Raw genomic sequence first — 27541 nt, 5'->3', positions numbered from 1 at the left:
TTTAAGAGCTGAAAACAATTTAAAAGGTCTAATTAAGTAAATTATCAGTTGAATTAAGGGTCTAGTTAAGTAATTGAGAGCTCAGTTGGAATGAAAACCATTGGTTTAAGACACCCCACTTACAATGGGAAAGTCTAAAAAAATAAATAAATAAATAAATAAAAAATATATATATAATGTAATTATTATGCAAAAAAAACAAACAAAAAAACAATCAGAAATGTTGTTTAATTTTATGTTTACAGTAGGGATTTCAGGGGGATTCTTTCAAGCAGCAAAATGATTATGTGTGGCCTGTAATCTATCCACAACTTCTATTTACCTACATACAAAGAGCTTCGCTGTATCCTGTACATCTCCCTCCAACACCACATTACAACATTAGAGATTGCTTATTCTAGAACAACAACCTGGATTTAAAAAACACATTTGTTCCAGGAGTGCTCTGGGACCACAGAAGAAAATAAATGTGTGAGAAGCAATGCCTTTGCTTAACACCAGACTAAATGAGAGGGAAATACACTTGACAGTGTCATTTAGTTTCCATTTCCGAATGTATTTATATGAAGCATAAACAGCAGTTTGAGTGGAATAGAGGATGACGTGTGGTATAATACTGTGCCAAGCAGCGCAAGGGACTACGTTACAGCTCCAAATAGGCATTTATTAACGGGGCACAGGTATGGGTTAGGTACTTGGTATTTATTGTTGCAAAAGCTATTTTTCAGGGAACTAAATGCAGTAAACAGGGGATTATCTGTTGTATTAGTTCAGAAGATTAGTTGAGGAGGAATTCTTGTTATTGAAAGGATGTCCTGCCCTTTCCCACAATCAAGTATAGACCAGATCACCATGGTTTAAAAGATACAAAATATTCTGTCATTTCCAAAAGGTAAAGATATTTGAACACTTAACTAGTGAACTCAAAAATACTAATATTACTGAAGCCTAAATATGGGCATGTGCCAAGTTTATTAACAATGAAGTTGCTGCAGTTTATTGTATTTATTATTATACTTCTAAATATTCTCATATTTGCAATTGTAAACCGATTATCAGCTAAGGGCACTGTATTCGCTGGAGGTAGAGCCCTGGAAATGTCGGCTTGTATTGTTTTTATTTTATTACTGTTATAAACTGCCAATTAAAATGTGCTCAGTTAATTCAATTATGGGGTCAGTTCTGAGCTCTACAATCAAGAATTCCTTTATATTAAAGATAACCTGATAGCAGCGCTGTTCATCAGCTATGAACAACTGTTGTTTCTAACTAAGAGGAGAGTTTTCATTTTCAGCTGTTTTGTTTTTTGGACATGAAATGGTTAAAAGTAAGATTACTAAGGTGTAAAATCAGTTGATGCCATCAGGGCAAGTACAGTTACTGGATTTGGTCTTGTATGTAAATGTATTTTCATGTGTCAAAAACCTCAGTATTAATGGGAGAAATCCTAATACCGTGTCCAAGACTTGTATGCATATTTTTATATGGAGACAGTGAATCTGAATTTCATCAAACTATTTTCTATTGTATCTTCAGCCAGGGCAATATTCAGTGCACACACATGCATATGCACATAGAATTATTGAAGACACATCAGCTAGGTAACTTGAAACAGATGGTCTTTATCTACCTTGTCAAAAAGGGTGAAAAAATTGCTACTTGCATTTTGATCAGTGGGAATATATAACACAACCAGGGTCCCTAAATGAGTACTGGGTTGGAGTTCATGGAGGTGGATGCATATTTTCGAAGCCAAAGGGACTAATTAAACGCTGGACATGTCAGTGTTAACACACTTCCTTTGTTTCCTTGATTTTTTACAGGTCAGGGACTCTGCAGTACTGGAGGAAGTTTCATGTAATCCTGACATGGTGGCACCAAGCATTATGCACACCGTTCATAATTTCTAACTCATTTATTTGTTCCTAATATTAAAAGTAATTGAGTTTTCTATTTGTTTTAGCCAATACTTCAATTCACAGTTGAATAAAAGGTAACCTATAACTAAAGTGTTTTTCTTAGTTTTTTTTTTTTTTTTTTACATATTTATTGTGACCTTCAAATCAAAACACAATACATCATTTATTTATTTACTTGATTAATGATGTTATCTATTAACCATGTTTGTTTATTTATATTTTTAATACATTATATTAAAAGCTGTCCAGGAGCTCCATAAATACAATTCAGAGTTAATTGACAAAGCATGTAGTGTTATAAAGTACAAATGTTTAGTGAGTATATCAAAAATAAAGATAAAAAAAGACAAGGACTTACCACTGTAAGAGTGAATGGATGACTCTCAAAGGTCGATATACTTGGACACTGTAAAACGATGTACTAAAAGAAAAGAATTATGGAAAAAAATAATTATAGGTTTCTCAAATCAAAATAGTGTCAATCAATTGCCTTGTTTCCGTTAATGAAAAACAGCAAAATAAGCCGGAAAAGAAATACACCCACCCCTTGTTATATCGCCCCTCGCTATACTGCGGATTCGGACATATTGCGGTCCTGGAGTTGGCTCCCCATTTATACAGTCTAACTGCGCATGCCTTAGCTGCAATATACATAGGCAATTTCACTTAGAATTACTGATTGTTTTATTTCGTACTGCACATCACAAACTACAATATACAGAACAATTATAAACAAAGCATTAATATCATACTGTTACCATATACACACACATTGCACAACACAAAGCAAATTAAATATCTACTTGCTGAAGCTTTTTTTTTTTTTAAGCAATGCACTAGCAAAAGTCACAGGGCAGTGACATCAGCTCCCTAGCAACAAGCCTCCTATGTTGGGAATGGATTCTTTCAATGCAGCAGTTTGGGCATTTGAGAAAGGAGAGGAAGGTTCATGAAATTAATTGGAGACTTAAGTTGATGAGAAGCAATTACCCTCCGCAGTACAAATTAAAACGGTGTGCTGCTTTTATTCGAAAAATGAGAAAAAGCGGGTTGCGTAGAGGATTTATATTGGACCCTGATGCCCCCGAAAAAAACGAGGGAGTGGTTGTACAGTACTTGTTAGCCTATTTGTTTTTCTATGGGTCTCTAGCTATATCGCGGCCCTCGATATATAGCGGATTTGTATTGGACCCTTGCGATATATCGAGTGGGTGGTGTAATATATTACATTGTTATTATATAAAAGATATACGGACGACTAAAACAAGTCTTTGTTTATTTTGCTTTTAGATATCAGTGTTCTATTACCCTCACCTGGCCGGGACGGGCCTTGAAGTCTTTCTTCACCATGCGCACCTCGATGACATCACACGGGAGGCTAGTCACAGACACAATGGTGACCGGTCGACTATTTCGAAAGTACCTGTAAAGTCTTTCTGCACAGTAAAGGCAAAGAGGGCCAGACACCCACAGCCAAGTCTGTTACAGATGCAAAAAAAGGTAAAATCATTCTACTGTAGCTAGGCAAGTATTTATTTATTTATTTATTTTTTTAAGCAATCAAAAATAGAAATGTATTTGTTAAATTTTAACAGGTCAGAAAAGCCTGAAGCATCAATACAGGTTATTCAGTTCAGTACTTTCAGGCAAGTTGCACATGCTGTAATTCTTAAAGATCATAAATCACAAACAGCTACAAACTAGAACCGCATATTTGCAACTGTAATGGGTGATACATTATCAAGATGAACAGACAGAATTCTACTCATAAGAAATATATTTTCTTATGCTCACAGATTAATTAGTGCTAGAAAAAACATGTTTTACTACTCCACCACTTTTGAGGGGGGGGGGGGGGGGGGGGGGGGGGGAGAGACGAAACCATTCTGACAGCTGACACACAGTTTGCTGGAAACCTCACAGATCATCTCAGCCAAACAGGTTCCCTGTAGAGGGCATTATCCCAAAGGTAGATGCCCTCTAAAAGCTAAAACGAGACTAATCTCGAAACTCACTTTAAAACAGCGACATACATTTCAAGTAGCCTAAGCGATTACATCCAACACATAACCTAAAAACACATTTAAAAAATGTCTTCAAACGCAAAAAACATTAGTTTGTTTAGTAAAAGCATTAATATCCTCCACAGTAGTCATTACCGGTAGACAATGAACCTTGACCTTTGTTTTATAAGATCCTGAAAGGCAGCTATGATGGGTCAAACAACCTCTTTATATTCCTAAAATGTCACAAATTGGGTTGAACTTTGTAGGATCTATGTCCAGTGAATACAGTGCCCTTAGCTGATTATCCGTTTACAATTGGCAAATGCCTGAAAAAAATGTCTTCATATACAGTGGATTGAAAAAGATATTCAGTGGAATGAAACTGTAGTTTATTTCACCCTGTGCTGAAATACTGTCACACACAGCCCTCACAAAAAAATAGATTGGGGTGCCACGGCCCACAGACATGAGTTAAGTTAATCACTTAGGTGGTTCAATTTGAATAAGTGCCTGCGTTTCAGCAGGCCAAGCAGGAAGTCGTCCCTATGGTAAGAAGCCCCTACTGTATCCATCATACCAGCCCAGTCTGATTGCTCTGGGTGGATGGGATATAGTCTTAGCATCACTCAGAACCTGTCAGGAAAGAACTGGAGCACAGCACGCAGAAGTGTATCTGCCATCATGATATTAATTTACAACTTCTTCAAGATCATGCTGCATGTTCAACATGATCCATTAATCCAGGCAGGAGAACTCCAGAATTTTTTATTTTTTTTTACCAGTATGCAGTTATGTCCAATATTATGATATTCTTAATACCTCGAGTTAAATAATGTGGCCAAGCTCTATTACAATTCGATAAATAAATGGGTCCATATGCAAGTGTGAAGCACCGATGGACAGACAGACATGCATCTCTACTCTATATATCCTTACATTTTGATGTTCTGCCACCAGTGTAAATATATCACACGTTAAATACTGACCTAACCATGTTTTAATACAATTAGACAAGCGGTTCTCTAGATATAGCTGAAAAGGTGGGGATGTGCATCTTCTGTAGTGAATTAAAATATGTCATAAGGCTTAGTAAACATACATAAAAAAACAGAATTAGCACACATATTATGACACTCTCTGCTAAGTTACAGACCTCAGGGAAATGCGATTTGAAATGTGGCTCCTCTTTGCAGACATTGCCAAAGTTGTCTTCAACATGAGGCTGTGGTTTGAGGAAGTCCTCATGAGAACGTTCCAGGTGAGATTCAGGAAGGGGCTCTGGTTTCAGTCGCCGCACCTGGAGAGTTTTATTAGGACTGAAGCATCCAGGACGGTGGGCTTCAACGTTGCTCTGATATTTTAGTGCACCCCTAAAAACAGCAAAATAATGAAATATTACACACAGTACACACAGCTGTCCTTACGACCTGCTTGATATAAAGAGCAGCTGAGCTCACCACTAAGAGCACTCTGTCAGTCAATCGAAGATCTCCCTCTATTACAAAAACAACTCTCTTTATACTTTTCATTCTGGTGGTTGTAATGTTAGTGGTCTCACTGCATTATTAACCAGCAAGAAAACCAGAACGCTCTTTAAAATTACAAAAAAATATAATTCCAGTTGTTTCATGCTGTATCCTGTATGCATCACTTACAGAGGACCTTACAAGTAGCAAAGTAAAGAGGCAGATGAGGTGGGAAATGAACCTTAGATGCCCTGGTTAATTACATCTTTACTGTCATAACACACTTACAGTAATGAGATCTAACTAGAGACCCCCGAACTGCATCAGCAGCAACCTTCCTTTCAAACTACACCAGGGCCTTCATCTAAAGGCTGCCTGATCTATTCCTCATTGCAAGTGGTTTTTCAACATGCTTTAAATGGGGACGATTATTCTCTAGTGTTAATGACAAGCCTTTCGGTAAAATCAAAGGTCTCTTCACAGGTTAAATAAATTACAGCTTTGATCTACAAACAAACTGACTAAAGCAGGCGACTGTATTGAGTCACAAGGGCCCAACTGGCCAGAGTACAGAGCTAAAAACAAAGAACCAGGCAATCTGCTAAAGTGCATCACTGTTAAGCGCATACAATATAGTTCTTTGATCACACCAAAAAAAAAAAAAGAAAAAAGAAAACACTACATCTATCAAAATCACTTGGATGCTAGCACTGAATTTTCATATTCTGATCTTACAGCTGAGGTCAATACACATAGTATGTTAATGCCCAAAATAAGTGAGAAGATAGGGAATTTCTCTTTGTAGAACCAGGCAGTTAATGTAATCAGAATGATGACTTGTGTGATAAGGGTGACAGCATGAAGATGAACAGTATACACTGCCTTTTACTTGTCATAGCTGCTCTGAAGTGCTCATTGTACTGGCCGCCTTGCGTGACTTGCTGTGTGTGCTCTTTCATTAAAGGGCAGGTTTTAACACAGTCCCTCCGACAGCCTGTCTTGCTGAAAGCTAACATTGCGGGTGTTAAACAAGCCACTCTGACAAGTGTTATGTCTATGGGAAACATGCAATAGCTTCACAGTCAAATTCACAACTTGCTTTCCTGCAAGTTATACATATACTAGATTGTTGGCTCTCTTTAATAGTTGCTGCTGAGCTATAGCTACAAGACCATGTCAATTATTAAAAGACCTACCTGTTTATATATATATATATATATATATATATATATAAACAAAGACATGTAGCTACTCCTTTAGTTTTTACTTTAAAATGAATTACAAAAATTGTGGCAAGCACTGGCCCCAAGGTAGCATTTAATTGTTTATAGAATGACCCTTGTGTTTTAGCTGTTATGATACGATGATAATATGCTGAACTATGCTTGTTAAGTATAGTTTTGTGTTTATAACTATTAATACCTGCCTCAGGTCAGGACTATCGATGAAAAGGAGGCATTGGCTACATTGATTTTATATTGCATCATGTTCCGGATAAGAACACACTACTGAAACTGCTACGTACATCACTGCAGTATGATTTTCATGTATATTTACAAGGTGCAAGACATTCAGCCTCTGTTTAACTCAAACCTTAATCTCCCATCCTGTTATGCAAACATCTGGTGTCTTGCTGAGATTTTAGGAAAGCAATCCACATTGTTAAAGTGGAACTGCGTTCATTTGAATTTGCAGTATCTTCTGCAGATTTAAGCTACTTTCTCGCATATAAGTGTCATTAAAGAACTACGACTCCTCTACACTGACATGCATTTCAACCATTCCTATTAAATCATGAAAGAGGGGTTGCTTTGTTTCAATATAAGCATCCGTTTCTGAACCAGCAAGCATTGCTGCTGCCCAGTATTTTGTGTCTATCAGTAATATTACACAGCTGCTTATTAAACTTACTGAACGCCCACCTTGAACCTCTCTATTTATCATCTATATATATATATGGCTTTGCGGATTTATGGAATATAACCACACACTGTATCCAGATATGGTGGAAAGAGGCCTACAAAAGTATCCCAGAAAGTTTACAATTCATAACTTCCTTAGAAGCATCAACAAAAAATGATATAAAACAAAAGGAGATGAAGTCCTGGTGACCAATTTCCACTTACCCAGCCACATGAAGCAACAGCAGAATGTAGAAGACAATGAAGAGGTTATGGGTGTACCAGAAAATGTCATAGTTAGAGACTCTGAAAACGAAAAGCAAACCTAACTGGATTATATTAACCAACAGCCCAGTGTTTATTTTTGTTGATTGAACTTGCTGGTTCAAATGTCCCAGACCAAGTCTGTTTGTAAAAGAAAAACATGGCTTCAGTTAAGAGTCAGGTAATGACTGTACAGTATATCTTAGTTTGTCAAAGAATAAGGTCAAACATGTACAAATACACAGAAGAGAATGTCAACCCAAAATGAAAATAAATAGCAATGTTTAACTCAAATGGAACAGGATATACTGTACCTCACCCACAGAATTCAGGTCCAGGCCTGTGGCCATATATAATTTCATTGTGACCTCTTCAGACCTCAGAAGAGTTGGCGATAGACAAGGCCAAGTACCAGATCGAGTTGCTGTGCACATTGCTGTTGGATGTTTTTGATTTGTTGTCACTTAAATTGTATGCCATTTTTTAAGTCGGGTTATTAAACTCAGATACTAAAAGTTAAGTTTTACCTTATGGAGTATGATGAAGCCGTAAACATCAAGAAAAGAATCAACACCATGAGGATACCAGTTACTCCTGGAACTAAAAACAAAATAAGAAATTGTTTTTATCATGAACATTTCAGTGACTTGTTTAATCAAAAACCCCTGGAATATTGTCTTAACCAAATCCAAACAATGCTGACTCACAAAATGAAACAGATTGAATGATTTAAGGAGTATTTTCAAGTGGTTACATTTTACCCTCAGTGTCTCTCTACAAAGACACAGTTTAACCTGGTACTTAATCCATGTCTATCGTCATGTAGATCAGCAGAGATTCAAACTCAAATAAACTAATATATCTCAGCAAGGTATAGAAGCCATAGTGAAACACTGGGCTATTGGTTCTTTGAGGAAATTTCTGTTTTCCAATTTAATGAATACATTTTTTAGCTAAGAGCCAATAATGATAATGAATAAATCATCAGAAATATAGCCTTCAATAGTGCAACCCATCATGGTGTTGGTGCTGTAAAAATATGTTTTCAAATACTTGAAGGACAGCAGGAATATCATTAGTATGTCCTATTTGCATAAAATGCTAGCTGCTTCTTAGTTCAGTTACAGCAGACAGTAAAGGAGAAATCAACGCATTCTTTGCAACAAGTTAAACATGTTGAATACATTTTAAAAAATACTTACCAGTGGTAAAGATAATTAACCTAGGGTCCTGAAAAACATAGAGATGGAAAAAGATTAATCATATTCTGACAAACATCCTCCAAATGCTTGTTAAACAAAAAACTAAAAAACTTTCCAGGAGACCCCTGGACTGACTTTAACCTTGAGGGTTTTAAATATGAGCTTATCCTTTATTAAAGATCAGAACCCTCATTAAATAAAAAGCTTAAGCTTCTAGTTTTGAAATCTAAACAGCCAAAATTCCAAGCACCTTTTTCCCCCTGCACTCTAACCAAGAACATAACCAGCAGTGCAAGGAAGAAATTACATAATACCTTTTTCTAATTTTGTTGTTTGTGAACTACTATATAATGCAAATGGAAACTGGTTCCAAACAGCTAATGGATCCCAGAACCACACCAAGCTGCTACCAGTTAATCAACAGCAACAACATAGCTTGTCAACTCATTGTGTACACCTCTCTGTGTCCTCTGGTTCTGGTGTCTGTGCCAAGTTTGAAATCATGAAATCAGTTGTTTTTCATTGATTCACCCCCCCTAAATTAATCTTCAGTCACAGGATAAGACTAATTGCTCTTCTGTGAACTCTCTCACTAGCGCATTACACCAACTCATCATAACCTCCCTTGACATTTACTTTTCAACTACTGTACTATTCTAATCCTGAACCTCTCCCTTTCAGATTTGTAAGTCAAGTTCACTTTTCCTGTTGTATGAATCTACAGATTGGTGGAAGGACAGCCTTCAAAAGGGAAAAGAAAATTATATTTTACAGACACATGGGCAACCTTAGAATGTTTTTAAAACCTTGGTTATTATTACTGCAATTGTATATTTTCTTCCCTTGTGTCTTTTGAAGTACAAAACCAGAACAACCACCAAAGACCAGAACTGGAACTTCTACCTGGGCACAAGATCCTTTGAATAAAGAAAACATGTTGAACTATATAATAAAAAAAAACCAATGCATTTAATTAAAATAGTACCAGAAACAAACATCAATGTTGTTTTTGAACTTATTTTTACTAACAAAAAACAACATTTTCTGTAAAATAAGTCCTTTGGTAAATGTCTCATCGTTATATCAATCAGACAAATTATCTCTCAGCTATCTGGGCCCGTTAAATTAAGTATCTGTGAAAAAAAAGAGAGATGATTTCAGCTAGGCTATTTATACTATATAATTAAATGACTTTTTGACAGTGGGTTGGAGATTGTAATAGCCAGTGTTTTGAAGGTATTATACTTCACTGACTCTGTGTAAAGATCAAACCAAGAAGAGTGAAGCTAGTACAAAGAAATCTCATTCTGAATGAATGACTTTAGAGGTATTAATAAACTGCATGACTGTATTGTATGAGGGTGTGTTTTCAGCTTAAACAAATCTACTATTTAAACATGCTCATGACTAAGGTGCAAGTCCTCATTAAAATCTACTGGAAACCCAACAAGGAAACCACAGTAGCTACAGTAATAGCAAATAGTTGGCAGCAGCCATTTTTGTGCACTTCTTTTCAAAGCCTCCAGCTGTCTAAAGTCTACACAACACCACCAAGAGAGGAATTTGTAAGGACAGACACTCCCTTCTTTGTAAATTTATGAAGTATTGCAAGCAGGGAACCAGCTACCCACCAGTCACTGTGTTTACATGACTGACTATTAATAAAATTAATATGCATCAAAAAGTCTTGAAATAGTCACATTACAATAACAATACTGCAATATGAAGTTCCTTCAAAATGTTTAGCATTTCCTGTGTCTGACTCTTCGCAGTCCACTACATTATTTTCTCAGTCATTTTTGCGCCTCTTGCCCTAACTGCAGATTCACAAAGTGCAGAGCAAAAGGCTGTTTTCTAGAGTTTTTTTCAAGATTCTGCAAAGTAATCTTTTACACCACCTGTTTGTAAGTAACCTTACAGCTACTGTAACTGACACATATTTGACATTGACGCAAGCAAATACAGGAAGACAGTTACCCATCAGACTCAGAGCATCAATATGAAAACACAACTCCATTCAGGTATTCTCTCAATAATATAAACAAGAACACGCCTGTTGTTGTATAAATTCATTTGTCTCTTTAATTTGCCCAATTTGTAAACAAAAAAAAAAAACATTGTAAAAGATTTTAAAAAGAATAAAATTAATATACCCCATTAAACATTGAAGTTTTGCCATTATTAATATTAAGTAAATTGAAAGCACTATCCCACTGTGGAATGGTGTTCCATCTCCTCATAGAAAGTAACGAATTTCCAACAAATATAGCGTTATACATCCCCATGCGTTGCTACAACTGTTTAAATAACGTATCTGTCATTTTTCTTTTCATTTGGCATTGTGTGCTGTAGAGCTGCCATTATACTCTGAGAGCCAATGTCTCTGCTTCCCTGCCTACTCTGCATACTACAATGCCAAAAAAAACTTTTAAGAATGTGTTTGTTAACATTGATCTATTAAGCTAAATCAGAATTATTATATTTTTGGTTAAATCTAGAAAGAAATACACGATTTACACTCAATCTGGGAAAATCACTGTTAAAATATAAATACATGGAAGCTGCCATTTCAGCTCTGTTCACTGCAGTTTCACGGACACTTGCCACTTCAAACATCATTTCTCTGGTTCTACAAGTCCTAGAGTGATCGTCAACGGCTCATTTGAAAGGCAAGAACTTACTTGGACTTTAACTGGTATTTATGTGTTTATTTAATAAAAACAAAAACCTTTTACAGAACTGCCTCTAGTCATAGTCACTCCTCCCTTACTGACTCTCCGTGCCCCCCGCTTTGTGCACCACTGCTCTAAATCACTGCAGGAAGAGCAAGAAACAAAATGACATAAAAACATAACAAGTGCTCTGGCTTTTCTGTTCCGTACCACATCATGAATCGTTATTGTTGTGTTACCTGTTTGACAATGTGTGCGATAACCCTCACACCAGAGCGGCCACTTTGAGCAAAGTGAAAGTCTAAGGATTTGATTTTAGTTTAGGTAACACAAACTAAACACAGGGGAACAAACTGGTTCCTGCCTGCATTCCTCCCTTAGATAACCCTAAGATCCCAGAGACTGAGGGTTTGCTCAACTGCGTGGCAGTTAAGCAAAATTGGCTGTTGCATTAAAGTGGCCTGTTTATTAAATCAAAATAATAAAAAGGAAGATTGTTATAAAGCTGTTAAAAAGGGGACCTTGGTTCTTACCTCCCCCTTGTAGTGAGCAACATTAAGTGAAGGGAAATCTTCACTGTACCGCGCAGAGAAATTCAGAATGTTCACCATGTGGGCTGCAACATGGACCACTGCAAGAGAAGAGATGCAGCAAAGGGCTTAGAAAATGTAGGTCAAAATGCACATAAATAATGTATGTTGTGTTTAAACATGACACGACATGTTTAATGAACACAGATAAACATCTTTAGCAGTCAGTTTTCTACTATTCAGCTGTATTTAGTTTTAGTCTTTCTTTTTCCCGTTAGCAATATAAATATATATATATATAGCCAACATTGTTGGTGAGGCTCTTTTACCAAATATATACAGCTATAGCCAAAATTTTTGCATCACCCTATAGAATTAAGTAATTTTGCTTCATAAAGTAAAATGAAATCTGCTGAATAATGTTATGCTAACATATTGAGTTACATACCACTTTATAGTTTCCAATATACTTAACAAAAAACTGACAAAAAATTATAATTGGGACATTTCGAAATCTAACATGAAATACTGTACGATTATTATGGCTTTCGGTATACACTTTTGCAGTTGTAGTTACCTTGCTTACATGATGTTAAATAAAATATCTAAATTATTTTCATATTATATATATATATATTATTTTTTATTAATGTCTCAATCCTAAATTTCTAGGTGTTGCAAACTTGTGGCCATGACTGTAAGCATGGAATCTAAAGCATATTAACAAAAAAGGGGTGGAGCAACATTTCACAAACATAATCTTTGACAAAAAGAGCCTCTGGAGTTTATCTTGGCCGGCAAAGTCTACCAATTAATGTTTATACACAGTATCTTGAGAAAACAAAGGGGTTGTCAGGAGCAGAACTGCAACTTAACAATTCTGACCACAAACAAATGCCTCCCGTGACCTGCTTTTTCATTAAAGACACGCTAATTTAGCCCTAAACAGCATCCCCCAGACATCTGGTAAATCATTGTTGGTCATGGTCGCTAATGGTGTGATGACCAATACTGTACCAAGCATGGTCTGCAACGGGTAAGCACTGTAAATAAGAGTTAACCATGTCAATAATTCCTGGTTTAGCCATGTAAAAACAACATTTTCTGCTCTCTTAAAACTCAAGTTGTATTTGAAGTTAAACAGACAAATCACAGAGAGAAATCACAGTTAGAAAAGCAATCAGAATAATCAGGTATATTTACAAAAAAATTATTCCAGTTTCCAGGCCTAATGTATTTTAGAAAATGTTACAAAATGAGAAACAAACAAGTATTTCAGACACCTTGGTTTAGACTACAGTTTGCCGTTTGATTCTAGTTTTGTGAAATGAATTGGTGTTTTTATTAATAGGTTTGGTAACGATAATGGACACAAAACCTTAAGACTGTCAATTTACAAATGTAAAACAGAGCAATGGCGTTTACAACTGGATCAGCTTTGCTAAAAGCGCATTCCACACTTCATACTTTAATTCTGGGACTCACATCATTATAAAGGTCAACCAGTCACAACTGCTGTCTTTAATGTTTCAAAACACAGAAACTGGGCAATCAGATCTGGCCCCTGGGATAGGAAACAGGACACTAACACTGCCCTGGAGGTGTGGGGTGTGTTTGCTAATTATAAAGCTGCAGCATGTGTGAAAATGGCCACGCTTGACAATCTCATTGTGTGATGCCATTATAAAAATCAGATGCATCAGTGCGAATTGTAGCATTTCCCCAACAAAGATTACAATATGTCAAAAAAGCATTTTTCCCTCCAACAAGATCAAAACTAATCTGATGTACTGTCAGCAAATTAAGCATCTGTGAAACACTGCCAGGGATAACAGCTGGTGTTTGTGGAATGCAGAACCAACATGAGTTGTGGCACCAATTCATATTTACAGTGGTTAAAAAAGTTCACTTTTTCTTTATTAACCCAATGAATGAATTGTGATAGTCAGTGCTAATACAATTAGAAGTAGTTCAGCATTCCTACAAAATGCTATTTTATCATCGTCCAGCCCTGTCTGACGACACAACGAGCATTCCCTCCCCCAACCCCCCAACCCCCCAACCCCCCAGACACTCCGGAAGACTCCTGTTTAAATCACTTAATGAACTTTAAAAGTGACACAGAACAGAGAATATCCCTGCACCCACTTCTGTTTCCTTAAAACTGTCTTGTTAAGGATACACTTGCTATGAACTGTTTTGTTTTTTTTGTTATCTAATCAGTAGTTTCACCATTGCAGATGCCGATTTCGCTGAGGATTTCTTTTGTTTCTTTTGTCTGCTTTGAAACAGCCTCATGATGTTAATGTTAAGATACTGCATGCTCTACCTGCATGCATCCATGTAAGACAGTTTATAGAAAAGGGAACATCTAGAAGATTTCTGCTGGGTAGACCCCAGAATTGCAAACAAACACCTGCAATATGCAGGCCACACTTGTGTAATTAGGCACTCCCTTGTGACGTACTCTGAAACTGTAAGAGGCGATAACCACTGGCCGTGTATCCTTTCAGTAAAGTAAACACCTTTGACCCAATTTTATGAACGCTAAAAAAAATGTTTTTTTAAAATTGATTTTGATAACAAAAAAATGTAAGATAAACACCACGTTATTTTTGAAGTATTTTGTGTTTTTTTTGTTAATGCAGTTATATTTTTAATTTCCATTTTTCAGAATGTCTGCGCATATTAAACTTGACACAAATTACGTGCCAGATATGTGCCAGTTTCTCAAATAGTAGTAAAGCCCAGCTGCGTGTCCCCCCCCCCCCCCCCCCCCAGGACTGTTGAAGAGAGAAAGAAACAGCAAAGGTATATTTTTTCTATTTCTATTGTAGTATTAAATTAGCTAACCTAGCGGCCATATTTCCAGTAAAACACCACAGTGCGTGTCAATTTTTAATGCTACAAGAAAATACATACATTGGTAACACTGGCTATAGTTTACGCTCTCAGGATTCTGTTAGTTTGGCAGTCCCAAGGGTTCACACACGTTTGGGAGAAGTATCTTTCACACATCAGCTCCCAAAAATGCTCTAGGGTATACTTTAGCAACAGGTGGAGTCAAAACAGTTAAAAGGATAAACGGTTACTGTCGACTGAACTAGAATTTTAAATATAAATACAACACGATACGTTAACTGTTCGATTTGCACCATATCAGGTCCCAGCGGTATAAGGCAGTGTCCTAGACAATACTTCCACTCAGCCCCACAGGCATTTAAAACCTAAATGTAATACTACATTCCCCATGCAGATGCTCTCCAAACCTCGGCGTGGAGCCGACTCCTTCTCCAGGACGAGCATCTGAGACACTCCTGCTGAAACAGCTGCAGTTGGATCTACTTAGATGGAGAGAATAAAACGCTGAACAAAAGTTTGGCACGAAAAGGCAGTTGCTAAACTTCATGCATTTAAACTAACTAACTGCAAAACAATTTCAAGACATAGTGTAAACCAGCTAGTTAAAAAAAAAAAAAAGCAGTTGTATTAAATACACCAGGGCCGATTACATGGCAGAATCCATTAATGCCAACCAAGTCAACATATATTTTTTTTACTTTTTAAATCCATTGCCTATAGCTACAATACCCAGAGGCTATGGAACTCAATTCCTAAAGATGTGTGATGCAGACTTAGTTCAAAAGTTCAAATCACAATACAAAAGGTGTTGTTTTCCTGTTCTTCCTGCAGACTTCTACCGCTTTCTTTTACAATCTAGATCCTACACTTTGATACCTAAATTGCTTACTTGTGCACGTACCCTTTTTTTTTTTTTTACACCTTCTTGTGATTATTAAAAGACTCAGAGATATAGTACTGTATTGTATTGTATGAAGAAAGTTTCTTGCAGTCATTAGAAGGCTTGTGAGGCTGCCGATTTTAACTATTTCAGTGTTACTCTTCTAAAATCAATAGCACAAAAAAGGATATACAACACTGTGACAGGGAGCACCCTGTCGCTGGGTCTTGCACGGATGTTTGCTGCTGGGACATGCAACTGGAGACGCGTTGCTAGGCAACTAATTGAACAGGCAGGCTTGCCCAGTGCTGAGCTGATCGGGAGCCACAGTTTGAGGTGCTTGCAGCGCCATGCTACACAGAGGGGAGCTTTCTTTACATCAAGGAGAGAGCGTCTGCTCTGCAAGATAACTAGCACGGAACCCTTCAACTGCAAGACAGTGCCTGTCAAGACTGCCAGTCAGTCATAAAGACCCAGAGTCGCTGGGAGGCCGGGACTTCGGGAGCAACAGCAGTAGGTTAATATAGAGGGTGTTGATCCCAACAAGTATATGTTTCGCAGTGTAGTAGGTTCCTAGAGTGGGGGGGCCTCTTTTAATGAGGCTAGCGCTCGCTTTGTGTGGCACTTTTATTTTTAGCTTTGTTTTGTTTTGTTTTCTTTATTAAATCTGACACTAGGGCTACCATTGCTGGTACCTTAGTGGCAGAGCCTGTGTGTTTAATTAAATCTGCGCGCCTGTGCGGTGTGTCAACACCCAATGCTCTGTGTCAGTTATTATTTAGCGACGACTCACGCACGTAACACTTCCCCCTGTTAAACACAAACCCAGAAACAGGTATTTACAATGTAGTTTCTGCTTTCAGCGCTAAGCCCCAAACAGAAACGCAGCCCCAAATGGGACATCACTGTACAGTCAGTATCATTCCTCAAAAATACTACAGACTGGTTTCAAGCAAGGAAATCTAACAAGGGCTTCACAGAAGCTGCCTCAGACAGCTTTTTGTAATATCTTTGATGCAGTACATAACAAAAGCCCTTACATCCCTTGATCCATTCTACATAATGTATTTCTACCGTCTCAATGTTTTTACATCACATTGAACTGTAAACATTCCCCTGAAAACTGTAAATGTTGCACACAAAACAAACACTTTTACTGCACAGGACACATATCAGGCATATGTGTCCAAAAAAATAAAAACTTTTAAAAATGAATTTAAGTCTCTTGCAAAAGACAGGATTCTATTTTAATGGCTGAACAGACATCAGTATTGACCTCTGACACCGTTTAGTGCAATGTACTGTAGAAAGAAACCACCAATAAGACATTTGGTTTAAATATTAAATATAGGACGAAACTGGGCATTACATTAAAAAGACAATAAAGAGAATCTCATATACTTTAAAAGGTGTTAGTTTCCACAAATCCTACTTCTTCTAAAGATTTAAGCATTTAAAATCAATTGAGTGGGTGTTTTGGGAACAGAACACTGCAATATTATCGCAATAAATATGTTTGCTTACCTGAAAAGATACATACAGTCACACCACATGCTGCATGGAATGTTTTGCTTTTATCCAACAACCTTCTGGCTTTTCTGCTAGCTACCTGGAAAATAAATAATGGCCAGTATTACCTTGGATAATATGTCTTTTAAACATACATGATGTACTGACAGCCACCTCAGCTGCAGGCTGAGGGCCAAACAAAAGCATATAAAATAGGAGATAATTTAAAAAATCTCTTGTGTAAACATTGGATACCAGCTTCAAGTTAAAGTTATAAACAGCGGAGTATCATAATAACGCTCAATTATAAACCTGCTTTCTTAATAAATGTATACAATGTTGTTTAACTGGTGTAGCTGAAAGAAAGACACACACACACACACAAGGGCCATTGCCATCCCCTGCTAAGATTGAAACCCCTGTGGCAGCTCGACTGATACCAGCACTACTCATTATAACAGGATTAAGCTTGAATGTATTTATTTACCTTCTGTGATCCTCGTAGGAAAGCCAGGAGAGTTCGGCACACGGGCAGCAGCACAAGACTGCAATTGAGGTTTAGGACAGATGCCGAGGCCCTGCTAATACACAATCCTAGCTGAACAAAAACAGTAAGGGTCAGAAATTAAACCACAAACAACGTAAAAGCCAGGCCACTCTTTGGTATCCAACAAATGTCCCCACATTCCCAGCGAACCGGTTTCTTTATTTTTTGACATGATAACAAAGGTAGCACTGTCAATTACTTTTCATTGAGTAATGAAATGCCATGACGAGTCCTAATACAACTGTAAGCTTCTTGTGGCACTTGAGGGGGGAACGTGTTCTTTTAACAATTCACATGGCTTTGATAAGAAAAGAATAGAATGATGCAAGCGGTGTCACATATCCATTTTATAATTGTCTCATTACCTGCTAAGACATGTGGATGAATGTGCACATTGACTAGCATAAAAGCTTTGTATTACACAAAACTTAAGCATGATGCAATAAAAAAGAACAAAGACACAGTACCCTCACAGTGATGCTCATCTTTATTCAACTGCCCCAAGCACACAATGTACCTAGAATGGTTCACAATGGGAATAGTATTCAAAGGTTATGCTTTTGACAGTTAGGCAGCTCGCTGTGAGATGTTCCACATTCCAATGCGACGTGTATGTAAGAAACTGTCTTGGAGTGGGTTATTTCGCTTATAAAATGGCTACATTTTTTATTTTTTTTTAATAATCACACAAACTAGCTTTTTTAAGGAAAATAAAATAAGAAATATATTATGTATCCTTCCAGTGAGAAAAAATAGTCCCTGAAGACTGTTTGATGTTTTTTTTTTTTTTTTCATTTGCCATAAACATTACATTGAACGTGGCCATTTATAGTAAAAAAAATTTTTAGATGAAATGACATTTGTGAATTGATTTCCCACATCCCACACTGGCACTCAAGAGAGGGGCTTCCAAGTGGTTTATTTATTTATTTTATTTTTTTTATAGGAAATGATCCTACTCAGGCTTTGCCGTCTTCAAGAGAAGCTGACCAATAATTTCTCAGGCTGTTTTCACACCGATGTCGGTAACCGGCATAATTTCCCTAGATTGTAAACCAGCATTAGATGATGTGGACTAAACAACTTCCGTGTCAGTTTACGCAGTGCCGCAGTCTTTCCCGTCCGCGGCGAGCACAACAGAATTCTATGCTGAACCTGACCTTGTTTAAAATCCCAACGGTTGTGTCAGCAGAGACCAGGAGAGACTTATGTAAATTTTGTTTTAAATATGTTTCTGAAATCGGAGGGTAGTGGTGAGATGTATCTGTTGTGTCAAATTTAAAAATTGCATACTCGCTAGTCAGTTTTATAAGGCATACTCGCTAGTCAGTTTTATAAGGCATACTCACTAGTCAGTTTTATAAGGCGATATTTAGTTTAATAAGTACATGCCGCTGCTGATACAGTATATTACATGCGGAGCGAGACTTGCGTGGTGATTTCTCAGATGGCTTTTGAATAGTGTTACTGCTACTGCTTGCCTCAGAGTTTACTTTGTTCTGTTCTCTGGCTAAATAAACACCACAGTATATTCGCCATATTTTTCTGTCATTCTTAGTGACAGATAAAAAAAAAACAATTGTTGAGTGATTCAAATGCTGTTTCAGTTGTATGTTGACATTTTTACATACAGAAACACTGTTTAGATAATTGTTACTATTAAGGCATAGTAATATTAATAGATAAGGTAAGTAAGTTGGTCTATGATGTCATAGCTGTGCAGTAAGACAATTATTACAGCACAGTCATGTGATATTGTTCAGCCAATCACAGCACTTAATTTATCCAAGCCATTTTATAAGCAACATTGCTTAACAGCATTTGTTTAAAAAAACTGAAACCAACCAGCACATATAACTGGCTTACTTCAAAATGTGTTGAGAACTTCCTTTTACCTTTAATAACTGAAAAATGTATTAGTTTATGAGAGTCCACAATTCCTGACAGTGCTGAAGGAGGTGTAGAAGGGGCGGAGAAGGTTTTTGGTTTTTTTTCTTGAAAACGTCCTGTACATCCCCCAATTTTTTGTTTACATTTATATATTATAAATACAGTACTTCAGTGCGTTCATGGCAATAATCTAATGTTCTCCTTGGCAATAATTCGCTTAAGCTTTATTTTTAAGTGTATTATTGTTACCATAATAATGAACCGCATTCAAGGTTCACTCAAGACTGCCGCAAGTATGACGTAACCCACGTGCTAGATCAAACCAGGGTATTTCGCACAGAAACATTGACTCTGCCAACAAAATGATATATTAGATGGACTATACAGTACTTAAACGTTTCTGTAAAATGTGTGTGTGTGTAATACAACAAACACAAGGCTCTAATAAAGGTATCTGAATTCAGTCGGGACTGTTTTTGCTGTGTTGTTTTACAGATGTATGTGGCGTTCATCAAAGCAATGGGGTCCATCTATTTTCCATTCTCCCAACCAAATAATATGCATGATAACACCGTGTAACAATTTTTTTTTTTTTTTTTTTTTTTTTGTTCCTGGGTAGTAAGTGTTATTTCCTAATTGCTTATGCCTCAAAAGTATAGAAAATGGCTATTATTCCCCACAAACTTTGCTTTTGTGACCAGGACAGTGATATTTTGAAATTTACCTATTTTCCAGAACATTCCAGATAGATTCAGTGCTGAGTAAACTTGGAGTAACTTCTAGAACTTTCTAGAGCTTTCCAGTAATATAAATAGTAGTATAAATACAGGGGCCTTAAGCCCACCAGTTCAGTTTAGTTCCAGCTGCCTAAGTGGATACATATCTGCATTTTTCTGAGATGGCATCAAGAGGCTGCAAGCATCCGGCAGACGCATTTTGCTATGTCTGCGGCCAATTTATCAAGACAAGAGCGAAAAAGTACTCCGTGGAAGCATCTGCTAAGATGTGTGAGGCCTACAAGGCATATTTCGGCATGCCTGTCGGGGATCAAGACAAACCCTGGGCACCTGATTTCACCTGCGAGCACTGCAAAAAAACTCTGGAAGGTAAGATGGACAATTGTTGCTCGGAATTTTATGTTATAAAATTTGTTAAAATTTTTTAAATTGTAAAAGTTTTTAATTTTAAAATGTTTTACAATTTTCAATGTTATTGAAAAAATATATCATATATGAAAAATGCTGCGAGAATCTCTTACACATTAGTCATGGGTGAAATTAAATGTATTTTTGTAGGATGGTACCGAGGGGAAAAGAGAGCAATGAAGTTCGCTATCCCAAGAATTTGGCGGGAACCCACTGACCACTCAAGCAACTGCTACTTCTGCATGGTGGACCCTTCCAAGCGGACCGAGTTCTCTGTGGGGAGGAACAACGTCAAGTGGGAGCCACTGGTGGACCCCCGGAAGGTGCTGATGCCACCACTGAACATCAAATTGGGCCTTATGAAACAATTTGTCAGATCTCTAGATAAGGAGTCGGCAGCCTTCAAGTACCTTCAAGACTTCTTCCCTAAGCTGTCTGAGGCAAAGGTCAAAGCCGGTGTCTTCGTCGGACCACAGATAAAGAAGATCCTGGAGTGCAACGAATTCCCCAAGAAGCTCACTAGTAAGGAGAAAGCGGCTTGGAACAGCTTTGTCGCAGTGGTTCGGGGCTTCCTGGGCAATCACAAGGCCGAAAACTATGTGGAGCTGGTTGAGACTCTGGTGAAGAACTACGGCACAATGGGCTGTAGGATGTCCCTCAAAGTCCATATCCTTGATGCTCATCTTGATAAATTCAAGGAGAACATGGGAGCGTACTCGGAGGAGCAAGGCGAGCGCTTCCACCAGGATATACTGGACTTTGAACGCCGCTACCAAGGACAGTATAACGAGAACATGATGGGAAACTACATTTGGGGGCTGATTCGTGAAAGTGATTTACAGTATAATCGTAAATCTCAGAAAACTACTCACTTCTAAATCTTTTGTCATTTTTGTATTACTTTAGTATAAATACATGTTAATTTGGATTCATATGTTGTTTTTTTCTGACTTTATGTGAACGAAAAGACACAAATCCGCCCGTTTTCTCATTGGAAATAGGTAAATTTCAAAATATCACTGTCCTGGTCACAAAAGCAAAGTTTGTGGGGAATAATAGCCATTTTCTATACTTTTGAGGCATAAGCAATTAGGAAATAACACTTACTACCCAGAAACAAAAATTGTGTTACATAGTGTAATCTGTTTGCAGTCAACTCCACAATACCAGCTGTGAGACGTCTTTTGATTGTCATCTCCTCACTTCGTGTTATCGCCTCTTACATAGCATATACCGTAATTTTATAATTAAACAGCACACAGTGTTTACTTGACTTACCCCCAGCATTCTGTGCAGATAATAATATTGTGGACCACTGTAGTACAGTATGAACGTTTTCCAAAACAGCCACACGTTGACAGCCAACCACAAGAGCTGAAATTAAACAATGAAAACAATCTAAAAAAGAAATACCGTTAAGATGAAACACGTTTTTAGACCACTGTACTTATCACAAGTGTTTTAAACCAAGGTGGTTATATGTTCACTACTACCTGGAAATATGAAATCAACTGCAAAACGTAATTAAAAGTGCATACAAAAATTAAATAAAACAATACAACACAACAATTCTACTTTTATCGACATATACAAGAAATCAGGCAAACTACATACTTTGTAAATACATTTTTTTAGAATCGTGCTCATCAATCAAAAGAAACAAGGTGTCTAAGCAGCAACAGTAATTTCATTTAAAATGTAATCTTACCAGAAGTAGATGTTTTCCACACTCGTTAGATATCCAACTTTTCCATGCCATATTAAGCCTCATGGGTTTAATTTTGGTTGCAGTGCTCTGTTTGCCAGTTTGGTAATTTACTTAAATTAGAGATTCCCTTTCCCTCACCGCTAAATCAAATGCCTTCCTCTTCTAAACACAATGGCGCTACCCCTGACTTTATAACATTCCTTTGATCTCCATTCTGTTTTCTTGCATAAATTGTGTTCGGTCACGTTAACATTGGATCAGCATTTTTGTTTTCTAAGTTACACCGCTGTTTCTCTGTCTGCACAAGTTCTTCGTGAACTCGCCCCGTTGTCCAAAAAGTAATCCTCCAAAACGTTCTGTTGCGGGAGAGACGTGTTCCCAGGAATGTAACCAAATCGTGGGACCAGCGACTGGCGACACCCGGAAATGACTATCCCACTCTGCTAAAACAAAAACACTGAAATCATATTACCCACCATATAACCTTCGGCTTGGTCAACTCTCCTGCTACTTTTGCTAGATTTCGGTATGTGATTAAGCTGCGCTCTCGGTGCCATAAGGTGTAGTGGAGCAGTGTCACGCAATAAATAAAGATTATTGTGTACGCATTCATATTGGGTTCACTTCCAATTCTTATAATTTCTGGTAGATTTAAATTAATAAAGCAGAAAATGACCATCTTACCAATAGCAATCTAGAATTATGGACGATTTGTATTGGGTTTATAAACTAAAACAAATAATATTGCCAGAAACCGTACTGATGTTGTTAAATCGTTCTTGACCTTCGGGATTTTTATTCATTGAAACCTTTGTACTGAATTATGTGTGTATCTGGTATTTAGCAGCAAACCATTATTAACCATAAGGTTAGGGTAGGTTAGCATTGCATCATTATGCAAAAGTACTGGCACAGCTACATTGAGAACCTTTGTTTTTTAGATGCAATTTTTAGGCAAGAGGAAAACATGTATTCCTATAATCACAGGTCCCTATCTAAGTAACAGGATGCTAGAAGTCACACATACTTGTAAAAACAAAACACTAAAGAAAATGGTTCAACCCATTTAGTGTCGACATGTCCACATTATGCCCTTGAAAAACAGAATATTCACATCAAAATATTACACTGAACTGTTGTACTAATTCTTACAAAAATGAGTACAAAATCCACTCAGGTATTGGTACAGATATATATATATATATATATATATATATATATATATATATATATATATATATATATATATATATATATATAAATCTGATTATATAAAGGTGGGCAATATGTTCCCTGTTTATGCCACTCACACCCCTTGCTTACTAAATATCTTGCAAATTCTGAATAGAAGATCATTATATCTTCACATATATGCAAAACACTTTAGCAATCCATCCCACAAGTGCTCTGGCACAGCTGTTATGCATGCTATAAACAGTACCGCTTCAAATTCAGTAAGAAAGGTTGCCATAATATAGAGAAGGTTTTAAGTTTCTAAAGAGCAAGCAATAGTCTAGTTTACACTGTCCACTTTTGTTGCGACTGTTGAGCAACACAAGTTTCCAGTGTATGACCTCCTGGCAACTTCAGCAAGCAACTCGCTAAACACATCGACTTTCCCCATGGGAGATGATTAACAGATAACAGCACAACTATTTTGATTTAAGCAACTTAATGAAACTTAGCGAAACTTGCTTAAAGTGAGCATTGAGAGGTCCGGAAGTTTACTTGTGTTGTGCTTATCTTTGTTTTGTGCACATTTTACTATTTCACAGATGTAATGTTTAGTCTCTTAATTGCCGTTTGGACATTAAAATCATAGTAAATCTACCTTGCATCCAAACACCCGAGTTTTCTTTCTTTACTAAACTTGGCAGTAAACTGCAGTTTTTTCCTCTGACACAATTTTCTAGTGCACCAAAAAAGGTCCCTGAAGAAACGGTGTCTTTCTCAGAGCAAAGCAGAGCTTTGCAAGAATGCAGAGCTTTGCAAGAATGCATCCAGACATTTTAAGGTCATTATTATTAAGGAGTTTATTAGCTGGTCACGCAATTAGATTGTCCCTTTAAAGATATGACATGCCGTTGCTTTAGCACCTTAAAGCCAGTGAAACACCAGGCAACTGAAGTAACGCTTTGTAATAGCTGATTTGAGCTACTTATTAAAAATTGTTTTAAAATGTCCTCTACAACGAGTTGCTTGAAAAGTTGACAGTTAGTTGACAGGTGTTACATAGTCTTAACAGGTTCAATAAGAAATAAGTAGGAGTTCTATAATATTATTATTAGTTTATTTAGCAGATGCCTTTATCCAAGGCGACTTACAGAGACCTATAGGGTGTGTGAACTATGCATCAGCTGCAGAGTCACTTACAGCAACGTATCACCCGAAAGACGGAGCACAAGGAGGTTAAGTGACTTGCTCAGGGTCACAAAGTGAGTCACTGATTGAACCGGGATTTGACCCAGGGACTTTTTGGTTACAAGCCCTTTTCTTTAACCACTGGACCACACAGCTTCCTATGCTTCATATTTGCAACACAGGTTAAGGGCACCATCAGATTATGGGGTCCTATGGTACTATTTCTAACCCCTTTGTTTTCTATTTAACAGAGTATATAAAATCTTCCATTGTTCACGGGTGTGTGTGCCTGCTTATAATAAACAGAGGAGCTAAACTTCATGAATAAATCACTTTGTTGTCCACAGTGGCACAGAATACTAGGGAAAACCCTGAAGTGATCGTAGCTAACAAAATAATTCCTTTAATCTTACCTGTTGGTTATTTCCATTCGATACATAGGGCTCAAATGAACCCTGTGTTCTAAGCACTTTTACAGGGCTTGTTTGACAGGAAAATCTGTATCTTTGTAGTATGTTGACAGATGCCTGCATCTATGTCTTTACCTATTGGCTTGATGTTATTAAATGCCAAATCAGCACAGCACAAAATAATCCAGAGGCACATTTATGGTCTTGACAAGTTTCTCAAAATCTACTTAAATGTTCTTGCCTCAAATAAAAGAACTTGGACAGAAATCAACAGCAATGTTAATGAGTCCTGCATGTAATAATGTACTAACAGAATCATATTGCTATTTTTGAGCTGGAGAAAAAGAACAACACACCCATGACTCATATACTGTTTCTTTGTAGAATATCAATAATGATTCACTGAAGACAGCTTTCAGTATGATGAAAAAGTGAATGCTGCTTTTTAAGGTTATTATAAACCGAGCAATTGTTTTTATGTATGAAGACAGTTATGTGTTTGTAGACGTTGTTTGGGACAGGATCTTTAGGCTGCTTGAAATGTAGTTTGCCGATTAAAAGCAAGTTTCCAAATTCTGAAATGTACTTTGCTTTAGAGGGCATCTGCCTGTGGGATACAGAGCGTTCTAATTGGAGCTTGATTGGATGAGAAGATCAGTGATGTTTATAACTAGCTTTGGTACTAAAGCTAAAGAGTAAAATAGCTGTAAAAAGTGTTTGTGACTCTACAGTTAAGATAAAGAGATGCAATACACAAGGCTTTCTTCAAGGGAGCCTTGCAGTTTTGTGTAGTAATAAATTGATGCATTAATTCAACCCTGGCGTCTGCTGGATTGTTACAATACTATTACCTAATCAACTCTTTGAAGGCAATTAGTTATTATTTCGAGCATATTTACAGAGCAGCCTTACTAACTATCTACAATGAACCTATCAATGAACCTGTCAATTAACCTATTGAGTGCACTACAACATAACAACAATAATGTAAAACAGTGAAGCAGAAATCTGTAACAAAAGATTTTTTTCTATCAATAAATTCCTGCCAGTCCTTTCTTCTTGCTCTGGAATACAAAAGCTAACTTATTCCTCTGGTGAATAGATGCACAGATCTATACACTATGTAGAGGTAGCAGTAAACTATGGCCCTGAAGTCAAATCTATCTTTTCAAACATTCATACTGTATAAATGGAGCTGACAGCCTATGATTTCCATTACATGAGAGTAGATGTTAAAACTTCATGATGATTTGAACTCGGCTCTCGCCAAGATAAGCACCAACTAAGACATAGCTTTACAGTAAACTAATGTGATCCATCTGCATCTCCACCCATTTGCGTTTCTTTCCATCTGATGATGTAGATATCCTTCTGCTTGGTGTTGATGGCTGAAGTGTAATGCTGGCTCCAGGGATCAGCTTATTTTGTCTCCCCAGCGCATCAGCAAACACAGCGGCTGCGATGCTGGCTCCAGGGATCAACCACAGCGCGGTCTCCCCAGCGCATCAGCATGACAACCGTCTGGATTGAGCTAAGTAGGGTACACCTTTGGGGTCTCAAGTGGGCACCTTCCATCCTCTGTGTTTCGTTGACTAGCCCACGACACCTCAAGAGGGCTCGACAGTGATTCCAGCATCACCCGCCTCCGTCACCCACTCAACTCAGCCCAGCTTACTTACCCGTACATCAGCGTTGCTTTCTTTCTATTGTGCTTGAGATCCCCAGCCAGAATCTTTCTGTCTCAACCACAGACAGTTGCTGCTCCTTTCTGCTGCTTCAGATAAGTTATTCACTGTGCAACACAACTCTTGACCACTGAACCCGACATCTCTGAGAAATGGTTGGAACTCCCAACCATTTCCTGACGTATGAACTGATTAAAGCTTCCAGCTTCTCAACTGTTGTCAAAGAAACCTCATACGCAGTCAGTGGCCACAGTAGCCTTGGCAGTAGACCAAACTGAAAGCACCAGAGTTTTAGTTTGCCTGGTAAAGCGCTGCTGTCTATGCTCTTCAACCCTTCCGCTGCTTGTTGTCTAACTTCTCCCACACGAACTGTGTCCTTTAGATCCCTGTCGTAACATCTCCCCAGACACTTCACTGGCTTCTCGGACACTGTTGGTATTGCCTCACCATGAATGTAGAACCTTTTATCTACTACTTTACCTTTAATTATAGAGATGCTCCTTGATTTAGTGGTCTTGAATTGCATTCATGCCCATTCTATGTTTTTGGTTAATTTGCCCAATAACCGATTAGTGCAGGCTACT

The 27541-nt window shown here is 37.5% G+C and overlaps 1 protein-coding gene across 5 annotated transcripts in view; it reads right to left on the bottom strand.

Annotated features, from left to right (window-relative positions):
- LOC117406632 (NADPH oxidase 4-like) overlaps positions 1-23044 on the bottom strand; it is a 37638-nt gene extending 14594 nt beyond the window's left edge. The window contains exons 1-12 of one of the 5 annotated variants that reach the window (XM_059031134.1): positions 22502-23044; positions 22072-22167; positions 17699-17809; positions 17227-17311; positions 15230-15301; positions 11964-12061; positions 8759-8786; positions 8084-8156; positions 7518-7598; positions 5079-5295; positions 3234-3398; positions 2278-2340 (exon numbers count right to left, since the gene is read on the bottom strand). In XM_059031134.1, coding sequence (XP_058887117.1) covers positions 2278-2340; positions 3234-3398; positions 5079-5295; positions 7518-7598; positions 8084-8156; positions 8759-8786; positions 11964-12061; positions 15230-15301; positions 17227-17311; positions 17699-17809; positions 22072-22167; positions 22502-22564 — 1152 coding nt within the window. In that variant the 5' untranslated portion in view covers positions 22565-23044. Of the gene's footprint in view, positions 1-2277; positions 2341-3233; positions 3399-5078; positions 5296-7517; positions 7599-8083; positions 8157-8758; positions 8787-11963; positions 12062-15229; positions 15302-17226; positions 17312-17698; positions 17810-22071; positions 22168-22501 lie in introns of those variants that run through there. The other 4 variants (XM_059031135.1, XM_059031136.1, XM_059031137.1 and 1 more) reach the window with 4 other exon arrangements.
- Between the last annotated feature and the right edge of the window lie 4497 nt (positions 23045-27541).

This window comes from Acipenser ruthenus, chromosome 9 (assembly GCF_902713425.1).
Source record: "Acipenser ruthenus chromosome 9, fAciRut3.2 maternal haplotype, whole genome shotgun sequence".
In the NCBI taxonomy this organism is placed as follows: Eukaryota; Metazoa; Chordata; class Actinopteri; order Acipenseriformes; family Acipenseridae; genus Acipenser; species Acipenser ruthenus.
Note: the sequence above shows the minus strand (reverse complement) of the source record. Positions and strands in the feature narration are given on the sequence as shown.